Here is a 23,574-nt window from a genome sequence, read left to right on the forward strand (position 1 = left end):
CCTCTCCCTGGAACTCTTCAATGCCATGTTCAGTGGGGCTTCGAGCAACCAGCCTGGTCTAGTGGGAGGTGTCTCTGCCTGTGCAGTGTGGTTGGAACTAGATGATCTTTAAGGTCTCTTCCAACCCAAAACATTTTAAGTTTCTATGATACTTCCACAAAAAATTAAGCACTTACTAATAAACATTTACAAACTCTCTATGGTTTTGGAAGAGCAGCGTTTTAGACAATGAATTAAAGTAATTTCTTTAAATATTACATGCTCCGTGAATAGCAATTTTCAAAATAGGTCACTTGCATACATGGACAGGCCTATGGGTGCCAATAAAGATATAGATATATATATATATATATATATATATATATATATGTTAGATGTGTGTGTGAGCCTTTAATATTGTCAATTCTATAAATGACATCTGATTTGTTATTTAAGAGTCTAACATAAAGACCATTAAAGGACATGGAAAGACTTTGTCTGATGACAGTTTTGAATTAGAACCATAATGCTGATCTCCATGCAATTATTTGGAACAACACTGCCAAGTATACTCAATCCCAATATGATTGAAATAAAAATAACCTAAAGAAAAATCCGTCCATTTTATTTAAACATTTGAAAATGGCATCAATACACTTAATTACTTTCATGTGCAGCATGAAAAATTTAAGCAATGAGGAATGGGAACTTAGAAAATTTTTAGCATGAATGTACACAAAAATAACTCAGTTTTTAGGACTAGAATTATATACTAAAATAATTGCATTTCACTTTTATTTAACAAGCAGAGCAATATTGACTGTTACAACAAATTTTACAAAAAGATAACCTTGTACTTACTTCTCAGCCAAATTGCTTCTCAAAACATAGCCATCTGTAAAATTGAAATATAAATGTATTTAAGTTAAATTTAAATATTCATGTTACTCCATTGCTAGCACTACTGACTGGCAGTTTTTCTCTGAGATGGAAAGACATAATAAATGGATAATGAATTACAATGGATATATACTCAAGGAAAAAAATTGCTATGTCTTATTTTGGTTTTAACTATTCTTATCTGCTTGGTTAGTATAATGTGGTGCCTTAGATAGCATATCAGAAAACTACAGTACCTCCACAACTAGTTAGGTGTCTACTGTGCCAATTATTTTACATATTAGTAAAAGGCCATTTGTCTTTTTTATTACCGGAGTTTCTATTGTGTACAAAACTGATGTTGAATGAGAAAAGAGTAATACCAGTTCTGCAAAATTAGGTTTTACTTACCTGGTTGCATGAGGGGTGTGTGAAACAATGGGTGTTAACATAAAAATATGGTACATAGTCTATAGCATAAAAATGGGGTATAATAATAAATACATTATAATATTTATAATAAGATCCTTCAAAATGTATATATTATTTAATTATCATTTACTCCAGTTGTTTAAGAAATTAACAGTATCATACTGACAAGAGCTGTTTATATAGATAATGAAGATACCTTAGAACAGTTACTCACTATTGAATTATTCTATTACTCTACTGCATTACTAATGAAATCAGATAAAACTACATGTATTTTTCAATATGTTTAATCTCTTGAAAAAATTACTTGCTGGTTTTGGTAATAGATACTACTGGATTACTTGACAATTAGTATGATGTTTATAAGCAAAGAGAAAGCCATAAAAATAATTATATATTTATAGGCATACAGTATGTTTGTACAAAATTAGAGCAGTTCTAAGGGAGAAATTTTATCTTGTGTTTTCTTTGGCATTGCTATATAAGTTACTCTCTTTTATTCATTAAGAGATTTTAAATGTTTACACTAAAATGACTGATTTTTAGGAATTCATACACAATTCATAGTTTTTAGAATAAATATATTAGCTGACCTATAAAGTTCTCAGAATTCTTGGGGCTGCTATTGCTCCATGTACTTACGGGAACCATTACCATTAGAAACTACAGAAAGTATCAGTTTTCTGCTGGTAGTTCTGTTGGCTTACTTCAGACCAGCCTGGCTGCATCCCCAGATGTTACTGTTTATCTTAAAGAATTACTTCCTCCTTCACATGAATTTTTCTTTTCTGATGTACAAGACATAGACGTACTTTTGTTTTTTTAAATGCACAGTAATCTCCGGCTAAAGAATCTCATATTTTGAGTTACAGCTTTCTTACATCCAAGCTCTAATTTTATTATAGCTGAAGTTGCCCTTATCAAGACTTTTTAACTGTACTAGTAGGGAAAAACTTCCCTTGTAAATTGGCATCAGACACAATGAGGTAGTACTTTTCCCAAAAGCTGCTAAATTATCAGTCTTCCACTGCCCAACGTTTTGGTGTATAAAAATATCCTAAGACTAAACAGTTACCTGAATGAAAAAATAGTTCTATGCATTTAATATTTGATTGCAGCTATGCAAGATAAAGCTTGCTTCATTTGCCTGTATTTATATCTTCACGGTCATGAAGATTTGTTACTTACATAAATTCTATTACAACTTCTGCCTCCTCAAAACTGCAGTTAATCTTCAGTAGTCAAAGGACCCAACACTGCGGATTTTCAGTCACCTGTGTATTCTCTAGAGCTAAGTTTACGTCAGTACTGATAGGGAAAGTTCTGTCTATTCAGGATACTCTTAGCCTGGTTGTCTTTCCTCTAATTTCACTATATGGGACAAGGGCATGGAAATTGATTTTTAAAAAAAAACAAAAAGCACAAGGAAGTTGTAAGCTTTTTAAAATTGTCTTTAAGCAGAGTCCAGTACTTTCCAGGAATTCTGAACTCTCTCTGGGAATCCTTTAAAATAATTTGGCTAGTCTAATATTTTCTGTTTCTTCTTTTAATTTTCTTAAGTGAAACACACGAAAGCAAAATTTCTTCATGTACAGTCATGGTGTGCAAACACTTTGCTCGCAAGCCAGATGTGCGTGTGCCAGTCCTCCTATTGCTGCAAAGCATAATCTAGGTTCTTCTGATGTTCTCTAGCCCCTAAATATGTGGGAGATACAGTCTCTCAAATTTAGTAATCAAAAAATTACATACCAAATTTCCAGTTTCTAATTAATGTATTTGCATTTATGTGGCTTCTATGATATTGGACAAGGCAGCTTGTCAGCTTACTTGCTTTTGACTGCTTCGCACCACTGAAAGCTATGACTCATAGGCAGCTGCTCTCTGACAGTATAAAGGAAGCTTGGAGAGGACATAACTTGCACTTTCAGGCACTGAAGTACATTCATATCTTAATGTTCAAGCAAAATATATAAAAGTTAATTGAAGGTTTTTTGTTATTTCAAAAGGTATGTGGGTCAGATGAAGGCAACAGTAAGTAGGATTTTGAGAAGGTAAACGAGAATCAGTTCCTTGTTTCACTTTTGAAAGTTTAAATAATTTAATAAAAACTTAAATAACTAAGAGCAGAATATGTTCCTGAGATCATCAGCCCTTGTTTAAAAGGATGGGAGAACATTATAACATAATCTTGTTTAACTGCCAACAGAGGTGTGTGAAGCTTTGAGAGTGCTTCAAATGATAAAATGGAAGAATTCATGCGCAAAAAAGTAACAAAATAATCTGTAGTTGTACATTTCCAGTCTACCTTTTCAAAAGGTAAAATCATAGCTTCAAGATATGACAAAATAGAGCAGCTAGAGCAAATAAGCCAAACTGCCATGCACTTTAGTAAAGTAGGATTCAAACTTTACTAATTAACGTGACAATTGACAAGGATCTATTCAGAGGTTTCCACAGAGGATATTTTTATTTGTTTTCCTCTTTTATGCATAGCAAAGCAGTAGTTCCTGTCACTGCTTGAAACGCTTTGAACACTGTCTGAGGAAAACAGCCAATATGAACTACTTTCTGCTTTGTTATTAGCTGGGTTCAAAAAATGCAGCATTGAAAGATGCTGGTTTGGAAGTGGCTACAGTACTTCAGCCCATATTTTAAAAAACATATGTGTAGTTATGCAAGAAATTCTCCTCATCATGCAGGCCTGCCAGGAAGAAGGCTATACTCCAGACTGCAACAATTGAGTGCACAGGTAAACAAAGTAGAATGAAAGTGTCTGAACCCCCTTCAGATATTTGTAGTATTGTACTGTCTTCTATGTAAGTCAGAGGGCAAAAGGATAGGTGAGCAGGATACCGCTACTTTGAACATCATCTGTTCCTACAAAAAGTGGACTTTCATTGGGAGGTTTGAAAAGTATTGTAACAGAAGCATATTAAGAAATTGAAACCCACAATAGATGGCCCAGACTTCCTCAAAAATGCAAAATCTTGTGCCAGTGCACACCCTGGCCAAAGGTTTCAAAGAAACACTGAAAGGCCTCACACAGCTGCCAAAACAAGCAGGCATGACAACAAGGACATATGCCTTGGAAGACACCTAAGCAGTTTACCCCCTAGCCTGTTGAAAAGATTAAGTTCCATCTCTGGAAATCCAAAGTAAGAAAATTGTTATTGGATTTCTCTTGGCTGCAAACAATGGGCAAGTTCTTCCCAAACATCCAGCAAGGATTACACTTTAACTAGATTCTCTGGGGTATCATAGATGTACTCTTTTTTGGCAAGTGTAGCAATACAGAAGCAACAAAACATCTGCTAACATTAGCTGATGCAAAGCAAGATTTACATAGCTAAGTTGTAATTTTTTTTCACATTTGGTACCTCTGGCCTACTGAAGTTTTGTTTTTCAAGGCAAGTCACTCTTAGAACACAGTGAAAAAATAACAACAATCTACCTCTTCTCAACCAACAGGCAAGGAAAAAGACAAGTATTATGCTCTGCTTTAATCTGGCACGGAAGGGAGTTTTTTTGAAAGTTTTTTTTTCACCCTTCCTGACTCAATCATTCTCTGATGATTTGATATGTAGTATACTTTAAAAATAAAACTTACATTTTCCTTCTTCATTCCTGCACAGGACCTTGGTATCATCTGTGCTTTCTATAATTTCAAGAGACTCCCCTGGTTTAACTTCTAAGTCTTTAGGTCCCCATCTTCTCTGGGGCAAATCCAAGACTGTGGTGGCAGTATAAAGAACTTTAATTTCACCTTTAAACTGAAAAAAAAATGCTGATTAAAAAACCATCAACATAAAGTTTATCATCTTTTTTTTTTAACGAATATATTCCCATTTATTACCAGGTTTTTGAAAATAAGGTACACAGTTGTTTATGCTATAGAGTAAGTTCTCATTCTTCCCATTTGGGCCTAAAAATGCTCAGATCACTTTTTTTACAAAGAATAATACTTTAGCTTTCAAAGGGAAAGTAATGAATTCTTTAAAAATCAGGGGATGCAAATTAGAGGGCACCATACAGGTATTTTAATCTTTATATTTTATGTGAATAAAACTTAAATAAAACTTACTTTGAATCTTTTTCTGAGCATTTTCTCATCTCTGTCCATATCTTTACACTTCTGTGCATCTCTTCCATCTGATTTACCTTTTTCAAGGCTCACTGATTTTGATGAACTGAAACAAGAGGTTACAGATAAAACCAAAATGAGTGCTACATCTGAGGTATTAACAACCTTTCTGATAATTTTGGTTAGAATTCATATGCCTTTAGTAAGTTTTTGTTGCTCTACACAATTAATACATATAACACAATACAGATTTGATTTAAAAACTAAAAATTGGGGTTGTCCTTCCTACTTTTCTCTTTTAATGAGTAAATATGGAGAATTACTCAAACAGTTGTCCAGCTGCTATGGCAATGAGAACTTTGCATCTATCAAAAATAGATACCAAGATAAAGGATACCCATCACTTCAGAATCTCTGGGTGAAGTGCAATTTTTGTCAAGCTTGTTTATCTTTGGCAATAGGCTGCATAATACAAGTCACACTGTGGAGGAAGCTGGTACATCTTAGCCTTTCATCCAACAGATTTGTTAGTCCTATATTCCCACAGAAAACCTTGCTAGACAAGGGAATCTGCATTACCTGACCCAGTTCGGGTTCCATTGGTTTTGCCACCTCACACATGGAAGTGTTCCATGCCCTAACTGCCTTGCCTGATACTGTACTTGGGAATTCAAAGTTTAACTCTATTTTTTTTTGCTCCTTCCTGATCTCTAGGAGCTCTGGAAGGCAGTTTCACTGTGGACAAATGTATGCGTGTGTGAACTAACGTAGATTTAGTCCACATCTTTCCCTTGGATGTACAGTTCAAGTAGTTCTCTCTGTTTTAATGCCACAAGACTAGATCACTGTAGGGCACTCTGTAGCTCCACCTGAATGGAGGTAGTGACAATAAGTTGTGACATGTTGCAGTCATCTTCACAGACGCATCTGTGCTCATAACATATCTGTGCTCCAGAGCTGGCCAAACCTTCCTGGTTCATGGCAAAAAGTTAAACTTTACACCTCCAGGTGTTTCATACTTACATGGAGATACTCCTTTTCTCTTAAAATAGTGCAGCAGCTGAGATCAAGTACTTATCCTAACGGTCCCCAGATTTTGATAGGAAGAGGACTAAGTGCAGAGAATCTACAATGAAGTACCTTTAGGCCATTCCTTCATTTCTACCTCTTGCCCATCATGGACTGAATCTGTTGAAATTTAGAGCATGCTTATTTATTCTGCAGTTTAATTATTATTTCAATCTGAAATGGAGTAAGGAGCATTCAACTTCTATCGCCAATAGTAGGGTTAGAAGAACTACAAAACCTGATACCAACAAATAAAGCATACATTGGCAGCTATCGGTCTAGTAAGTTGTTTGAGGATGTTTCCCTGTGTATTACAGAGTCCTAATCAGGGGAATAATTCCCATATTCACTTACTTGAGTTCAGGCAGTGCAGGAGGGAAATCTGAAGAATCTACGTCATCATAAACATCATTGTCTTCACAGTCTGAAACAATAGTGTTTAAAAGAATGGAAAATTAGTATGTGATCCTTGAGTAATGAATACATTGTGTTACAATCTATGATAGTGTAGCTAAGATGAAAAGAAATTGAGGCAAGTACTGTAGCCATTTATTGTCTGTAGTAACTGCGAGTTCTCTGCACAATGTGCTGTGCAAAATGAACATCGCCCAAACTTTTCAAAATAACTCTCTAATAGTAATAATAATACGTATTCACTGACATTTTAATCTTCTTAAGCTGAAGCAGGTTGTAGCACATCTTGGCTACTGCAATAGCCTTTAATCTTAATTTTAATTAGTCCATTTCTCACTATGTTGCATCAAAGTATATTTATATTTTTTGATGTTAATATACACTTAGGCACTTCTATAGCACTCTGGTCAATGCAGCATTGCTTCAAAGTGGATGTGAATCACGTGGCAGTTAGTTTCTAGGCCATCTTGCAATGCCAAAGCAGTGCAATTATTATTCTTACCCCAATAATATACTTTGAATCACATTTACCATAGAGAGGAAGCAATTGTTCAACTCATCACATAAATGGATAGAAAAATCACCGTAAGAGATAAAAGGTTGAGAACTCAGTTTACTCAACAGACTCAAAAATTCTAAGGACTTGCTGGGTTTCCATCCCCAAGCTTTTGTTTATGAATATGTTATCTTGAAAAGATGCTTCAAGTGATAAACATAACAGCAGTAATTTCTTTTTATTTTTGAAGTCTTGCATTGAGTGTTTCTTTCCCAGCATATCGGTTCATTAAAAATGTCAAATGAAATAAACCAGTGGAAATCTCACATAGAAAAATCATGACATGAAATTGTTTTCTAGAGAGCTTGCAATATATATATATATATATATATATATACTTGCCTGTAGCAAAATCAGTGACAGAAATTTGTTTGCTGGAAATGGTTAAGCAATGGGAAACCCAGTTTTCTTCACTGGATGTACTTTTGCAACTGGCATGATGCAGAGTAACATATACAGAAAAGAGATCAAAAATCAATATGCAGAGTGAACAATAGGCTACTAATTACCTTTTCCAAACTGTTTTGTTGAAAGAGACATGCTGGCGGGGAAAAAAAAAAAAAAAAAAAAAGAAAAAGAAAAACATGCTCATTAAGTATTTATATCACATTAATAGGCTTTTGTGTAATTTAAATAATTTTTAAAACTTGCAGCACAAGGGCTGCAAATAATCTCCAGACAATTTGAAGCTCTGCGGGCACCAGCAATACTCATGGAGTAAATGTATTTTTGCCACTGTACCAAGGCAAACTGGTTCAGAACAGAATGAAAGAAGGTGCTACCATTTACTGATCTAACTTCTAGGCAAGATGGGTAGAAGATAATCATGGCATTTCCCTGCTTGGCATATTATTGCTAAAGTTTGGATTAATGAGATTAGATTTCCAGCTGGTCTCAGAAGCACTGTACTGATGAGCAAAGTACATACTATCTGGGGATAGTGCGAACTGTTGTTAATAGAGTGGCACAAAGATGAAGGATTATGTTGGTGTTCTTCATAAAAAAGAAAATTTGGTATGTTTTAATTATCAGACTTATACAACTAATACAGCTTGCCAAGACAGTAATGATATTAGTCAGATCAGAAGAAAAGACGTCTGTTTTTGCAGAGAAGTAACAATCTGAGCTGCATTGGGATGCATGATTCATTAGGTGCTATGAGAACGTGTTAGTAGCATGTGATCAGTACTTTTTTAGAAATAGTTAATGTGCACTGTGATTTCCTGGCAGACTCTTACAACAAATTTCCATTATCTTCTGCCACATTGACTTTGGTGTTTTTTTCTCGTACACTTTTCTTTTTGTCATCTTTGACCTTTAGCCACTTCAGGATTCCCCAGGACCAGATACCATTCTTATCTTCATCCTGTGATATGGACCTTTGGAGTATGCATGCAATTATCACAATGTAAAATATAATATTCTTTTTAAAAGGTGCAGTTTAAATTCTCCATTAATGCACATAATTAATGCTCATTAATGCTAACAATGTATACACCACAAGGTGAGGATACATACCTAAATGCTAAACACTAAAATGCTAAACTAGAGTTATTTATGTTGGGTCATTTGTAAACACTGAGAGATATTTGTAGGTATAGAAATTAATCCAGTGTCTTACTGTTTTCATGTCGTTACTCAGCTAGCTAACATTTTAATTCCTTACTTTAATTTCAAAGTTATTCCATCTAGTTGGGGACTTGGGGGTTTTCATAAATGCAGTTTCTTTTTTTGACATACCAACAGTAATTAGCAAACAAGACTCTGAAAGACTAAAGAACCCTTATTTTAGCATCATGAATCCATCCTGGTCCACCAAGTAGATCCATCTACATGCTAAACATCCTAATACTTGCTAATTATTATGCCTAATTAAAAATAATAAAACCTGTAATGAAAATACTGACAAGGATGCAAATTATTTAAATTATATACAAACTTACCTAGTTACATCATCTTCATCATCAATTCCATCATAAATTTCTTGATCAGAAGGAGGAGGTGGGAACATCTCTTTAGGAGATCAGACAGTGAACAAATGTATTTATATTTAATGCTGCTTAATAGGGTATTCATTACTGGCCTCTTAAGTATCTCAGATATGTGTGCAGTTTGTGCAGTACCCTTACAAATGGAATCTTACTCTAAAACAAGCACACAGCCTGTTTATTAAAACAGTGATTTAGTCTTATCCCAGTTGGGAATACCATCCAAAGCATTTAAATGTGGCACTGCCAATTACAAGAGCATGAATACTGAAAACTACTGTATTTGATGATACTCTAAATTTGGGGTCAGTTGTTATGATGACTGATGACTTTTAATTTTTTTTTTGTGTGTGACCTGAGTGATGATTGAAGGTATCAGACTGACACTTTCAGCAAGTGACATCTTGTGTTCATTCACAGAAGCCAGAGGCAACTACAGTGTAAACTCCCCATTTTGGTCTCAGTTGTGACCTTTGAGCCACCTCTCTTTCAGTGCAGAGTTAGCTCAGTTTCCACGTCCAGCTTCAGCCACTGGTCAGAGCAGTCACTGAAATCTGCACTTAGCTGGCAGCAGCTCCATTCAGCTCTGCCAGGGGATGCTTCTGCCATGACTAGTATCTAAACTCTCAGTTGAGAAGATGAGCTGTGCTCTTGTGATCAGTGAAGAATGGTACATAAATATATCTCTGCAACTTAGTGGAAAACTGAATCTGAATGTGAGCTTTTGACAGAGTGAAATGTTGCAGTCATGCTGGTTAGGAACCCAGAGTACCACTGAAACTGAAGCTCTGTAACTGTCAGTAAAATGCAGCTTTCATTGGCAGTATTACTGGCTATTTCAGAACTGGGTTTTGGCCGCACAAAAACTCTTGGTTTTTTAACTCCTGTTAACGTTTTGCCAATTATAAATGTGCTGGTTTTTTGGATAATAATAATATTACTTTTTTCCACCTCCTGGCATACTTCAGATTCATATTATCTGAAGACAGAATTTCTTTCAACTCAAATTTACACTGGTGGTAAGAAGGTTAATTTGGCCATTCTGCATCTATGTTTGTTGTGTGTTCCATAGCATTTAGCATGCTTATAATTACTACATTATTTGGAAGTTGCAGAAGTACAAGCAAAACTTACGTCCAGCTCCACTTTGGCCCCCGCTGTGACTAAAAAAGCAAACAAGACATGTTTTAGAGAAAAACAGTCATCCTTTTCAAAAAGAAAACACCATGATCACCCATAATTTTTGTAGTTGTTAGTTCCAAACCTCTTGGCTTTGGCTGTCATCTACATTGCCAGCTAAGCACTACAAATTATGCACTCCAATCACAGGGTCATGATGACCTTGCTAAACACAAACTCAGGCATATGTTCCTGAGTTCTGTATGGGCAAGAACTACATGTTCTAGGTGGTTTGGCTTTGTCTTCTTTGTCCTCTGTTTTCGCCACACTTACACTGGTTTCTTACAGCTAAAGAGTAGCTAATGCTAAAGAATAAAAAATGCACAACCTAATTCATAAATGAAATAGCTCCTAGGTGAAGAGATATAAGCTCCTAGTAGATTCAGGTAAAGCTGCAAAAAATACTCTGTTGTTTGTTTTGCTTTGGGTTTTTTGTTTTTCCCTTGGAAATAATTAATTACGAATACAAAAAGAGTATTTGAAATAGCATTCACATTAATTCAAAGTATTAGGAGAGAGTTATCACCATCTTTATCAACACCATCTTTAGTTAACATTAAAAAAGCACAGTATCCTATAAGTAAAACTGTGAAGCAAGTTCTCTGCTTGCATAAATCAATGCAACTGTTTCAAGTCAATGAAGGTGCACATTTTCATACAAGCAGAATCTATTGTCCTAATTGTTAGCAACTCAGTAATTTCTAATAAAGAGTAATTTTCAATGAAACGAGAACTGATGACTACGGCTGTAATGATTTATTTTGAATACATTTTACATTCCTTTTGATACCTTGAAACTAGAGTAAAAAATATCTAAGGTAACTAAGCAAGCCATGTATTCAAAGTGGAATAAACTGAACACTCATGATTGCATCCACATGATTTAGATTTATCCCTTATGATGGGATTTTCTTGAGATTAAATGTTAAAAAAATCAACTTATCATCTAGCTTTCTCTGGGTGGTGCTTTAAACCTCTACCTGCATATTAGCTGATTGTTCTAACAGTAATTGAAAAGAACCTTATAGATTTACAGTAGCTGAGATTATTTTCCGTTAAGAGCTTTACCTAAGTAGGTACATCCAAAGAAGGTATTTGTTAAACCCTTTGCCATGAAATCTTGAAATAAAACAGCCCATGTTGCTTACTAATTTTCAAATATCAACAATACTACCAATAATGAGGCAATGCTATTTGGTCAAGAGGCTTGTTTTAACACAACATTCTTTATGGAAGTTTCAAAACATGCTGATGTATGTCAGACTTTCCAAAAATACATGCTTATGATCTGAACATAGAGTTATGAATCACCAGAGGAGATAAAAATACCAAAATACAACTTAAGGAATTTAATGAATCTGAGCCACTCATTCATCCTTCCAAGTTCCTTACAGTGTTATTTTAATATGCAATAGCTTAAGTATAAGTATTAATTTTTGTTTCTGAATTCAATAATTTTCTAAATTCCTTGAATTGATATGGTTAATTGTAATGCTTGCTAAAGTGAAAAGGATCTGCAAAAGATACTCTGTGATGAAGTACCTAATGCTGAGATTACCTAAAATCTAGAACAATTAAAGCAAATTTTCTGGCTAGGTTACTATGGTAGGAGACCAATGTGAAGGGAGTAAAACTGATATTAAGCAATCTGTAGAAATATCAGATGCAAAACTGTATTGCTTGCTTGATCTTTCTAAGCACTGTTTCTGGAGCTCATGGGGATGTTCTAGCAGCTGAGGATCAGCTGTGCCCACCAGCCAGCCAGCTGCATTCCCTTTATCCCAGCCAGGCTTCCAAATTAAGGTGCTAAGAAGGAGTAACAGCAGGTGTAATAGCTAAGTGCTTCTGGATGTTTATCCTAAACATCAAAATCCTCTACATCCAGATGCAGATGTCTTATCTGAATCCTTGGCTATGTGTTTCTGCAGATCAGGACACGTAATAGAGAATGAGTACTGGTTTGTAGCATCATATGATAGAAGCAGACTTTTATGTGACATAGGTTAACAAAGAGTACAACCATCATGTTGGGTCATATGATAGTCTTGACTTTTTCACAAGATCACTAGGATATTTCCCTGCCAGCAAGACTGATACTGCTGGAAATGGCACTTGTATATCTGACATTAAAAATATGGTACACTGAATTAGAGAGCCTGCAGCATAGCACTGCATTGCAAATATATGTGAGACCGTGCCGTAGAGAAGCTTCTTGTGGAGTCAAAAAGGTATAGCAAAAACCCATCTTATGGTATTTTATAAGCCCTATATTCAGGAGTAAACATATTAACCACATTCTCTTCCAAAGGCCCATCCTTCTCATGCTTCCAGAAGTCCTTTTGCTTTGAAATCAAAGAGGCATTAAGAATGCTAAGTAGTTTGAGAGTAGTGAAGATGAGCAGGAGTTCCCCAGTACTGTGACTGCTTCCATTGCCTTTAATCTTTTATTCTTGAATGTTAGAAGCATCAGTATGGGACTTCAGTAACAGAGAAAGTTAAGGAGAAAAGAGAATTCTATTTCCTGTAGGTGATTTGTAATATTGAATGGTTTGCATTTTGTTCTCTTCTGCACTGCAGTGCTGTAGGTCCTTTTCCAATAGTATGGATTCCTCCTGAATATGACTGCTTTTAAATGCTAAGACTGCAGAATTCAGTCCTGTTCCTCTGACTGCCTCAGTTTCAACAGCTCAAGGGCATGTTTCTGATATAATTGGATGTTCTGTTGAGACAAGAGACTAATCTAGTGTAAGACTTCCCATCTAGTCTACCTGGAGTGAATCATTGTTCCTTTTACATACCTGCTAATACTGTCTTGCTCTCCAACATCATCATATACTGCTTGCTCACACTTCGGGTATTTCACAGCAGCTCTGATAGATGCTTGTTGCTTTCTTTTTAGAGAATCATAATCAATTTCCACTGTGGTTGTCTTGATGTATCCATCTAAATTTAAAAAACCATGTAATTAGGCAAAGAGTTCTAGAGCTTATGGTATAAAGACTAGTTTAACAGAACTTTCAGAATTAATGATTCAGTTGTCCTGTATGATCTCAGACAACTGTCAAATAGCTGTCTCATGCCAATCAGTCTCAGCTTGAGTGTCTTACCTGTCCACACAAATACAAATGTCAGATCTGTCTCGTGTAAGTCAACTTCACCTTCATTTGATTCGCAGCTACAACAAAAGAATTTTCTGTGCAGATTGAAGGATTCATGGGGCAAGATACCTTTCTTAGTTAACCTTTGAACCATTGCAGTTTTGTGGCATATTTTAGGACAGTCCGTGATACAAAGATTCTGACAGACCACTCACTAGGAGGGTGGGACACTTTGTATTGATATTATTTCAGGTTGGTAGACATGCTGCGGTTGCATTGCTATACTCTTGTCACTGGCTCTTTGAAAAAAGTACCTGGTTATACCTCTAGGTGCAATGGCTCAGGAGAAATATATAGCAGAGCAATTGGCCTGGGATTTTTAGAGAGCATTAATGAAAAGTGATCATGAATTTCTTGAAAATGGAAAATCCTCCACTCCACTGCTTCTGAATGAACCCAGTTTTTAGTTTGCTTCCCCTCAAATCTATAGCACTTCTAATTTTCTTTTATTTAAATGATGAGAATTGATTTTTCTCTGTTGTGTTGTCTTCTTCACAGATCACTCCTAGCTTGTGAACACTGGAGGCTGAAGCACCGATGAAACACATTTGGATATACCATTGACACTTGTCAGTGAGAAGATTGCTGAGGCAAGAATCAATTTATGAAAGGTAAATTAATTAAATTTAAGTTAATTAATTGACTGCACATGCTCAAGGATATGCCCTTCTCTCAGCTCTCACCAAGACTGGTTTTCCTATGTGGACTCTGATCCATGTACAAGATTTGGAAAACTTCAGAGTTACAGAAGAGCTGAAGTTAGAAGTTACCTCTTGAGATCATCTTGCCCAGTCCCCCTGCCCAAGCATGATCCACTAGTGCAGGTTGCCCAGGACCATGGCCTATCAAGTTTTGGTGTTCTCCATGGATGGATACTCCATCACCTCTTCCAATCTGTGTCTGTTACCTCTTGCACTGTCACTGGGCACCACTGGAAAGACCCTGTCTTCTCCTTCTTTATACCTTCCCATCAGATATTTATGAACAATTTTAAGGCCTCCCATGAGCCTTCCATTCACCAGGCTGAACAGTCCCAGATGTCTCAGCTGCTGTTTATGAGACATATCTGTGTCTTTAGATATACAGAACTACAACATACTCAGCTGGTACCATCCAGTTCTACATGAGTGAGCTGTCATACTGAACTTGCTCTCATATTAATCTCCTTAAAAATCAAGCATGTGCTTTTCATAATTTTAATTGATTTAAAACATCAGTCTTTTAATGTTATAACCCAGAAACCAGATCATTAACACCTTATCATACTTTTGGATCAACAGATGATATTTATACAATTACAGAAAAATGTTTGAATTCAGATAAAAGAAAATCCAGAAATCAGCTAGAAACTTTCCAGATGAATAGGAACAAGATAAACAGTTAAAACAGGTCATTATGCTCTCTGCTTCTATTTCAGGGACACTAATGTTTTTAATATAAAGACATGAAACAAATGCAGTCCTTGTTATTTGCACAGAGCCAAGTTTGGTTGCTATTTGAAGGCTGTCATGGAATTGCTTCTTAATAGGTCCATGAAGATCCCAACATATTGTTCCTAGCTTGTTCCACTGCCTGCAGGTGTTACATTATGTTGTACAATAAATTCTTACTATGAACTAAGCCTTGCATGCCAGCTAAAAACAGGAGGGTAAATTGTGATGAATATTTACTTTGGTGGCAGGGACTCAGCCTTGGTAAGGCTACCTTTTGGTGGAATGCTTACATTTTTGCTGCCATAGAGTGAAAAGATTCAGTAAGAAACACAACTCACAACATCCTTTTATCCTGCCCAGCCACTTTCCTTCTGGATTGTCTGTGAGACGAATGATTTCAATCTCATCCCCCTGTTTGACAGACAGCTCATTCTTCCCTCCCTTGTAGTCAGCACAAGCTCGTGCCTGATGAAGGACTTGGATGGGTCCCACTAACTGCAGAGAAGAATCAAGAAAAGAAATCACAGATATGAAAAAACTGAGTTCTCTCCCAAACATTCAGACAAAATAGAAAATAACTGTAGTGATGATTATTATTTTCATTGGCATTTACAATTGCCTGGGTGAATAAAGAGAAATACATCACTCCTGTCCCAAACTACCAAGTCTAGTTTAATAGCAGTAGAGCAGTGGAAGAAGTGACTAGCAAAATCACAGGAATACAAACACTAAAGCCAAAAAGCTAATCTATGGAGCCTTTCAAAGGTTCACAAATAGACATGTATTTAATTCCAGTGGGCAGCTCCATGTAGTTCCAGTAGAATTACTCATATGAGTAGATGTTCATTAACATAAATAAGTCTACCACATAATGTCCTGTGTCTACAATTCTACTCTGTAAATTATCCTATCTTGTACTCACAAGAAGTGATCACACTGTCTACTGGAATTCATGATTCACTTTGTGAGTTCTTTACTATATGGTACAGAGAAACCATTTTGGATTTTAGTATCTGTGGTTTTAACAAATGTGTGTTCTTGTTGAGGAGGCATGTGGCTGTTAACAACTATAGGCTAGATCAGGAATATCGACCCTGTACAGGTGGCAAAGAAATGGGAAAGAAAATATGCACTAAAATGTATTTGTTTGTATTTAAGAATAATTACACGCTTTAATGGCTGCAAGAAAGCAGTCTGCAATCTGAAAGCATTCAGTGCACTAATACCTACACTTAAGAGGAGTGGATTGAAACATGGACTTGGGGCCTGGCAATGGCCAGCTGAATTGCTATTACTATCTGTTAGTGTTTTCCTTCGGTATTTGGTCCTCAACTCATGCCTGTTTTTCCACAGCAGACCAAAGCCATGATGGGAGAGAATCACTGTGGCTTTATTTTTTACAGAGCATAATAGGAAGAAAAACAAAGCTGCCCACTATGAACAATGACACTGAAAGAAGCACAGTGAAACATTGTGAATGGGCATTAATTGATAGAAAATAACTGGCACTTTCATAATCTGTGTTAGTATGATGATCACCAGATATATAAAAATTATACAGAACAGAAAGAACTGTCTCATAATTTAGCCTCTAGGTTTTGATATGGACTGTAGCTTCCCCTTACACTTGCCCTGTTCCCTTCCTCCCCATTTTAGGCTGCAATTTCTGTTCCCTTTAGACCAAGGGAAGGGCATTGTGTTGGAATACAATGTTGACATCTGTTAAACAATGGATACTTTTTTTTTCCAATTCTCACTTTCATTAAAGACTTTTGATACTATTCTAGTGGCATAAATAGTTTTTTTATAGAAAAGTGAATGGAAATGTTTCCATTTTTTTACATTGGGAGAATTTGAAGAGCTCGAAGTTAAGAGCATGCCAAACATAAAAAAAAATAGCTTAAGCCTTTATTCAGAATTTACCCAGATGCTTGAACTACTTACCATAATATAGAGTTTTACAGCCAGATGATGAGTGTACTGTGAATCTGACAATGCTAAATAATGGTTTTTATATGTCTTTGGCCAGATTAAAACCCAAAAAGCTTACTTTGAACTTCTTCCTGATTTCCTGCTCTTTCTTTTCTTTTTCCTTTTGTTCTTTCTTCTCCTGGTCCATTTTTCTCTTTTCTTCTTTCTCCTGCTTCTTTTCTTTTTGCCTTGGTGATCTGAAAATGCAGTGCCAGGACTCAGTGTAGCAGGGAAGCAAATCTCACCAGAGCTTACCCAAGGTTAACAAAGACCTCTATGTGATGGAAAAAGTCTTCTTACAGGAAAATTAAAGTTAAAGATACTAAGCCCTAGTGTGGCTGCAACAGATAGAGTAAGAAGCCCTTTCTCTTATATTATATATGTAATTTAAAGTGTCTGTCCTTAAGTACACCAGAGTTTTCTGGAGATAAGAAACTGGCTTTACATGTGAATGTCTAAACATTTCTAAGCTAGTTTTGGCAAGCAAGGTTGGAAACTTTTAACAGCCTAGGTGTTGTGGCACTGGCTGTAGCTGTTACATCCTGCCCTGCATCCTGCACATCACACACGTGCCTATCACTCCAGGGCATATTTTCTGCTGTGCCTCATGTACAGAATGGTACTGAGATCTGGGCTCTGGGATGTAATCAGGAATGTAGCTACAGACATACTGTTTGCTGCCAACATTTTGTCTGGAAGAGCTATGCTTTACAAATCCTCTTGGATTCCTGGACTGAGTCTCCCTTCTTGTTTTTGGTATTTTTGCTAGACAGATATGCTCTGACTTTAATTAAAATAAACAAACAAACAAACAAACAAGATGGAATGAGGACCCCTTGTTTTGACTGTGTAGTTTTTATATTATCTATTTTCAAAGGGAATTCAACAATTTTTTTCTGAAAGTCATTCTACATCTGAAACAAGATATTTTTGTATAGGAAATTTAGACTGTTCCTTATTCCAAGAGAATTAGAGCTTTTCTTTGGCTATTGTCATACAGTGAATCACATACTTACTGGACATTATCAGGGCAAGAGACAAGAAAATGTCTAAACGGCAAAAGAATCACCAGAACTCATATTCTGGCTCTGTAGCTATGCTACAAAATCTTTAAGTTGAGCCTCTCTAAGTATATTTGTCTAGAAAGAACAAAAACCAACCATAACAAAAGCTTTATCTGAGACCATAGCTCCTAGGGCTGAGCTTATTTTTCTCCTAGGTTGTAATCCCTAACAGTGATTCTCACATGCTCCAAAGGCCAGAAATCAGACTAGATCACAGTAACCACATGGTTTTATTGCAGGAGTTTTTCTAGCCTATGCTATAATAGATCTAAGGAGGAAATAACCTGTGAAAAACCAGGCTTTTTCTAGGTGAAATGAATGAACATAATAATGCATGGCAGAAAGAGTAGTGGAATCATGTTTTTGTGCAGGATGAACTATCTTTTTTATTAACCTTTTAGTAATAAGGATATAATAGGTTTTAGAGTTTAAAATTACTACCTGATATCATTTATGTCTTCATACATCTCTCCATCACTTTCTTGGCCCTGCAAGATAAAATCAGTTTTCAGTGCCTTGGATACATTTGGAAAACCATGAAGAAAATGGACCTGCTATGCTTTATTCAAACTACATAAAAACATTTACAGCAAAATATAATTACAAAGCAATTTGATCTTCCCAAACCAAGTTACTACATTACTCAGACCCACTATATTTTCCTTTTTCTGACTTAGCATCTATGAAACAGAAACTATAAAGTCCTTGATTGTTTCCATCACTCTAGCACACTGCTAGTGGATGTTTTAATTAGTGTTAGTCCTAGAAAGCCTTCATCTGTGCGGAGTACTGAACTGCTATGAAGGTGTCAGTAGTTAAACTGCAACACCAGGGATCTAAATAGGACTTAGATTAAGGTTCCAGATACTGCTTTAGTCGTAATACAGCCAGGTACTTAAAGACATGATCCAAACCTGTGTATGACCAGAACATGTGGTTATCACTACAGTGGAACAGGACCCTTGTATTGGAAAATTTTAGTGAATGGAAGTGTCAGTGAAAATAAAAGGGATGGTTTTGTTTTGTTTTGCTTTAATAAATTTCAGTGTTCAGTTTGCTCTGCTTACCCAAGTTTTATTTATGTCCTTCACAAAAAGTAAGTGCTTCCACAATTTACTGTCAGTGCATTAGATTAATTCTAAAATAAACTTTCTAACCCATTGAAGAGATTTTAGTAATTTTATGAGTTTTTGATAAATAGGATAGGTTTATCATGGAGGACAACACTTACCCTCTCTGTATTTCCATGACCTATATGACAAAAAAGAAAACCACAATATTATTTTTTGCTGTTCAAAACCCAATTAATTTTAGAATTAACTATTTATGAACTGCTAGTAATAACAGTGATATTAACTGAAAATACATTCAGGCTCCTGGCTTTTAATGATGGCACGAATGCAAAGGTCAGAGTTTTTTCAGGTTGTGTTTGTACATCACCATCAACCAGAAATAGCTACAAAATAGTATATTTCTCCCTGTATTTGAAACAAAGTGGAAAACCTGTTTCAAAATTTTTTTTGTAACTATTCTATTTATTTACAAAAATGCCCATTTATACAAGAAAGTAGTTGTTAAAAACCTGGTCAATCCACACATCTAAAAAAAATTGCTTGCACCAGCCCAGCAGCTGAATGAGGCTAAAGGCTTTTCTCCTAAACCAGCATCTTTCCTGAGCTGCTGCTGAAGAAACTTTGTGAAACTTCTTCTTCCTCCTAAGTCTGCAGGTAGGTAGGTAGGTAAGAAAAGAGCTGCCCTCAGTTTCAGCTTTGCAGCCCCCATTATTGTACAGCAGGGATGGCTAGCACAGTAAATGATGCATACTGTGCCTGGCACAGACCAGGTCCTCTTGAGGAGAGATCAGAAGGCAGATTGAAATTCTTTGTGTCACAATCTGCTTCTCTGGCTGCTCCTGGTACAACATAGCAACTCACTGACTCTTATTGGAGGGAGACCACAAAGAAACATTAAAAACACAGTCAACATTTTTTTTTTTTTTAAATCAAGTATAAAACAATGCCTGCTTCACCAGAGCACACAACTTCAACACTGAAAGAGCAGCATTCATTTTGGTTCAGATTTGAAAATCTAGTAATTTATAGTAATTTACCATCCCAGCATATTTCTAAAAAAAACCAACAACAACAAAACCAAAGAAACAAACAAACAAAACCAAAAAAAAAAAAAAAAACCACCAAAAAAACCCCCCCCAAAAAAAACAAAAACAAAAAACCAAACAAAACAACAACAACAACAAAAAAAAACCCACACCCCCAAAAAAACCCAAAAGCATGGAGAGGGGAAATTCATAAAGCAGTTTCTGAGAGTCTGTCAGATTAACTATGGGATAATTAGTGTTATGAGGCAACCATATTCACCCATAAAACTGCTGAAGAAGAATAATTAATTACACAAGTCACTCATGAATACAACATGCTCTTCTTATCTTATAAATGCAATATGCTTACAGCTTCATATAGCTGCCACTAATTAAAATGTATGCATCTTACCCTGTGAAAGAAATTCAATGTCATCATAGCTTTCTTCATTGTCTGGACTTCTGTAAAAACGAAAAAGTGGACATGTAAAAACTTTGAGGATGGGTTTATTATTGCATTTTAATTCACCATTGAGCTCATCCTTTTTTTCAGCTATTACACTGGCTGGACACTCTAGAGACCTATATGCCACTTACCTACCCACAAGATACTGTCTAAATTGTTCCTCTGATATGAAATTTGTTTTCTTTTTTTTTGTTTTTTTTTTTTTTATCATGGAAACACCTTGATCCAGAGTATAGGGAAAAATGAGCCAAAGGTGCTCAGATGTGATGGAGATTACTGTGGTATGAAAAGTACAATAGGCAGGTGGGCTGACTGAATGGAAAGTATCTGTTGGGACTTTTTAATCACCTTCACAGATGAAGGATTCTTACACAATGCACAAGCAGAATGCCAGACTTTTGCACAATGTTAAATATAGCTGCAAGACTTGCTCCTTGGTTACAGAGTTTAAAGTCTAGCAAGCTATAAGGTTAGGCCAGGTAAAAATACCTCTGATGTTTGTAGATTTAAAAGTGCTGTCAAATTGAGAGAAGCCAGAAACTGACAATGTGACTAACAATAACACCAGGGACTTTTAACTTTATAATACCTTGTAATAGCTTAAAGAATTCGGGACTGCCAGTCATCATCAAGAGCTGTAATCAAAGAAAGGACTTAAAAGCAGAAAGCGATCTTTTTAAAACGGCCTGATGAAGAAAGCACTGAGAAAGACAGGGAGACAGAAAACGTGCCAGCACCCAGGCACGCATTTTTAGCAGAGGGCAGGCCGAAGAGAAGGACAATGTCCCTGGAGGCAGAGCAGACACCCTTGGCTGTCAGCCATCGGCAGTGGCACCCAAGGGGCAGGGCAGGACGAGCGGGGCGGCCGCCAGATGGGGCGGTGGCTTTGGGGACACACGGAGCCTTCCCAGTGCCCCATCACGGCAGAGCGGAGCACGCAGGCACCTCCTCTCTGATGCCTCGTTCTTGCAGCCTGCCGATCGCTGCTCCTTTTACCCAGGCTCAGTTTGTTTCCTCGCAGTTTTGACACGAGGCCAAAGTGCCAGTGTAGCTGGGAGGTTCCTCTTTTGTGTGCAGCTCTTCAAAGAAGGATAAAGAAAAGAGCCGCATGTGCAACAGAGGCTTGTTGGTGTTATCACAGGAGGTCACGATGTGGCTCCGGGCACAGTTTCACTTGCAGGGCTGAGCTCAGTATCTCTCGCTTTCAAAGCTGTTTCCTGGTTTATCGACTGATAGACCCTCCTGGCCCTCAACCTCCAGAAACACGCGGGGAACAGCTTCAGTTATTATTTTAACTGATTTTATACCAGGGTATGAAATTTTTGCACCCTTCAGGATCAAAGAAAACAAACACAAACAAACAAACACGACAACAACCACAAAACCAAACCAACAAAAAAATCCCCCAGACAACAAAAACAAACAAAACAAAACCCAAACAAACAAAACCACACACACACACAAAAACCCAACAAAACCCCAGCAGGGTATCTGTTCTCTGTGACCTTCCCTTACCCATGGGGCAGAAAGCAGTGTAGCTTCTGGACTGAAGCTAAACAAACCCTAATTTTTAACAGGCCAGAGGCAGGGTAGAACAAGGAAATTGGTGTGAGACCTCAGTCTTGCAGATACCTGGAATGGTCTGCTTCGTGAGCCAAGTAATAGGCATAAGAGAATTGAGAAAAGACAGACATGGAGGTTTATGTTCACTTACATTTTTTCAGAGTTGGGTTTGCCGGTTCTGGGAGGCAGGCTGGGAGCTGAAGGCCATTGCAGAGGCGGGTCAGCTGGTGGAGGAGGTGGCAATTGTGCAGCAGAGGGTTGTAAGCGAGCAGGTTGTGGAAGTGCTGCTGGGGAAGGTGCTGCCTGTTTCACACCTAAATTTTCAGAGGCTGAGAAAAAACAGAATAGGCTGAATTTATTGAGCAAACAGCTGAGGAAGGGACCTCAATATTTGCATGAAAATTTTACAAGGTAAAAATATCAGTACTGCACATACCCCAGAGCAAATATATTTCGATGAATCTGCTTTTTACACACATTTGGTGAAGAAAAGCTTTGCCTAGAAGAACATACTGCCTGTAGAAGGCCTTGAAAGTGCCTTTGTGAAGACATGCACAAGGCATAAAAAAAATCAGTCCATTGAGTATACAAGTTCTTATTCTTTAAAAAGAAATTATAATTTAGTTCTATAACTTGCTTTACAAGACCATCTGCAGAGTTTCTCATGTGCACTGTGCAGTCTTGCTGGAGTTTTCCTTGCTCAGAGAGTTTCAAGGGAAGGGATGAGAGATTAAAAGATATTATGGCATTGATTAAGAGATGTGCAAGTGCCTGTACATCTTCAAACATATTTGCAATGTAAATTGTGAAAAGCTGGACTTAATTTTCTAGCAAGCCCGCACTCGAAAAGTGGCAGTTTGAGAAACTACACAGAAGCTACACCCTCAACAAGCAGGTGCAACACTAAAAACAAAATGATGCAGTGCTCTAGGAGCCATAATTACATGAGTTGGCCGGTGTTCGTGTGTGCTGCACTGACTTCATGTTCCATGTGCAAGCCACAACAAAATCATAGTAACTATTGCTTTGAAAGTTCTTGATGAGAGGTTGTTCAACAAAACCAGATGAAGTCACTGTTTGGATGCCATGATGTTAAACCTAGAGTTTTATTCCAAGTATCAAGAGCAGATTAAAAGTTACACAGAAAGAATTCTCCCGAGCTATATGGAGAAAAATCTAACAAAACCTATGGAAGAGTACAGAAGACAGAAAAAGTAGATTCTATTTAGAAGGACCTCTCATGAG

General features: G+C 36.7%; 1 protein-coding gene across 2 annotated transcripts in view; it reads right to left on the bottom strand.

The window, feature by feature from the left end:
- FYB1 (FYN binding protein 1) overlaps nt 1-23,574 on the bottom strand; it is a 42,490-nt gene that overhangs the window by 1,446 nt on the left and 17,470 nt on the right. Inside the window, exons 3-17 of one of the 2 annotated variants that reach the window (XM_071730648.1) lie at nt 22,481-22,658; nt 20,713-20,762; nt 19,434-19,453; nt 18,644-18,690; nt 17,218-17,335; nt 15,506-15,662; nt 13,375-13,519; nt 10,532-10,560; nt 9,353-9,422; nt 8,648-8,788; nt 7,919-7,950; nt 6,794-6,863; nt 5,372-5,477; nt 4,898-5,060; nt 841-874 (exon numbers count right to left, since the gene is read on the bottom strand). In XM_071730648.1, coding sequence (XP_071586749.1) covers nt 841-874; nt 4,898-5,060; nt 5,372-5,477; nt 6,794-6,863; nt 7,919-7,950; nt 8,648-8,788; nt 9,353-9,422; nt 10,532-10,560; nt 13,375-13,519; nt 15,506-15,662; nt 17,218-17,335; nt 18,644-18,690; nt 19,434-19,453; nt 20,713-20,762; nt 22,481-22,658 — 1,360 coding nt within the window. The remainder of the gene's footprint in view (nt 1-840; nt 875-4,897; nt 5,061-5,371; nt 5,478-6,793; nt 6,864-7,918; nt 7,951-8,647; nt 8,789-9,352; nt 9,423-10,531; nt 10,561-13,374; nt 13,520-15,505; nt 15,663-17,217; nt 17,336-18,643; nt 18,691-19,433; nt 19,454-20,712; nt 20,763-22,480; nt 22,659-23,574) is intronic. The other variant, XM_071730650.1, reaches the window with a different exon arrangement.

Source organism: Heliangelus exortis, chromosome Z, assembly GCF_036169615.1.
Source record: "Heliangelus exortis chromosome Z, bHelExo1.hap1, whole genome shotgun sequence".
Taxonomy (NCBI): Eukaryota; Metazoa; Chordata; class Aves; order Apodiformes; family Trochilidae; genus Heliangelus; species Heliangelus exortis.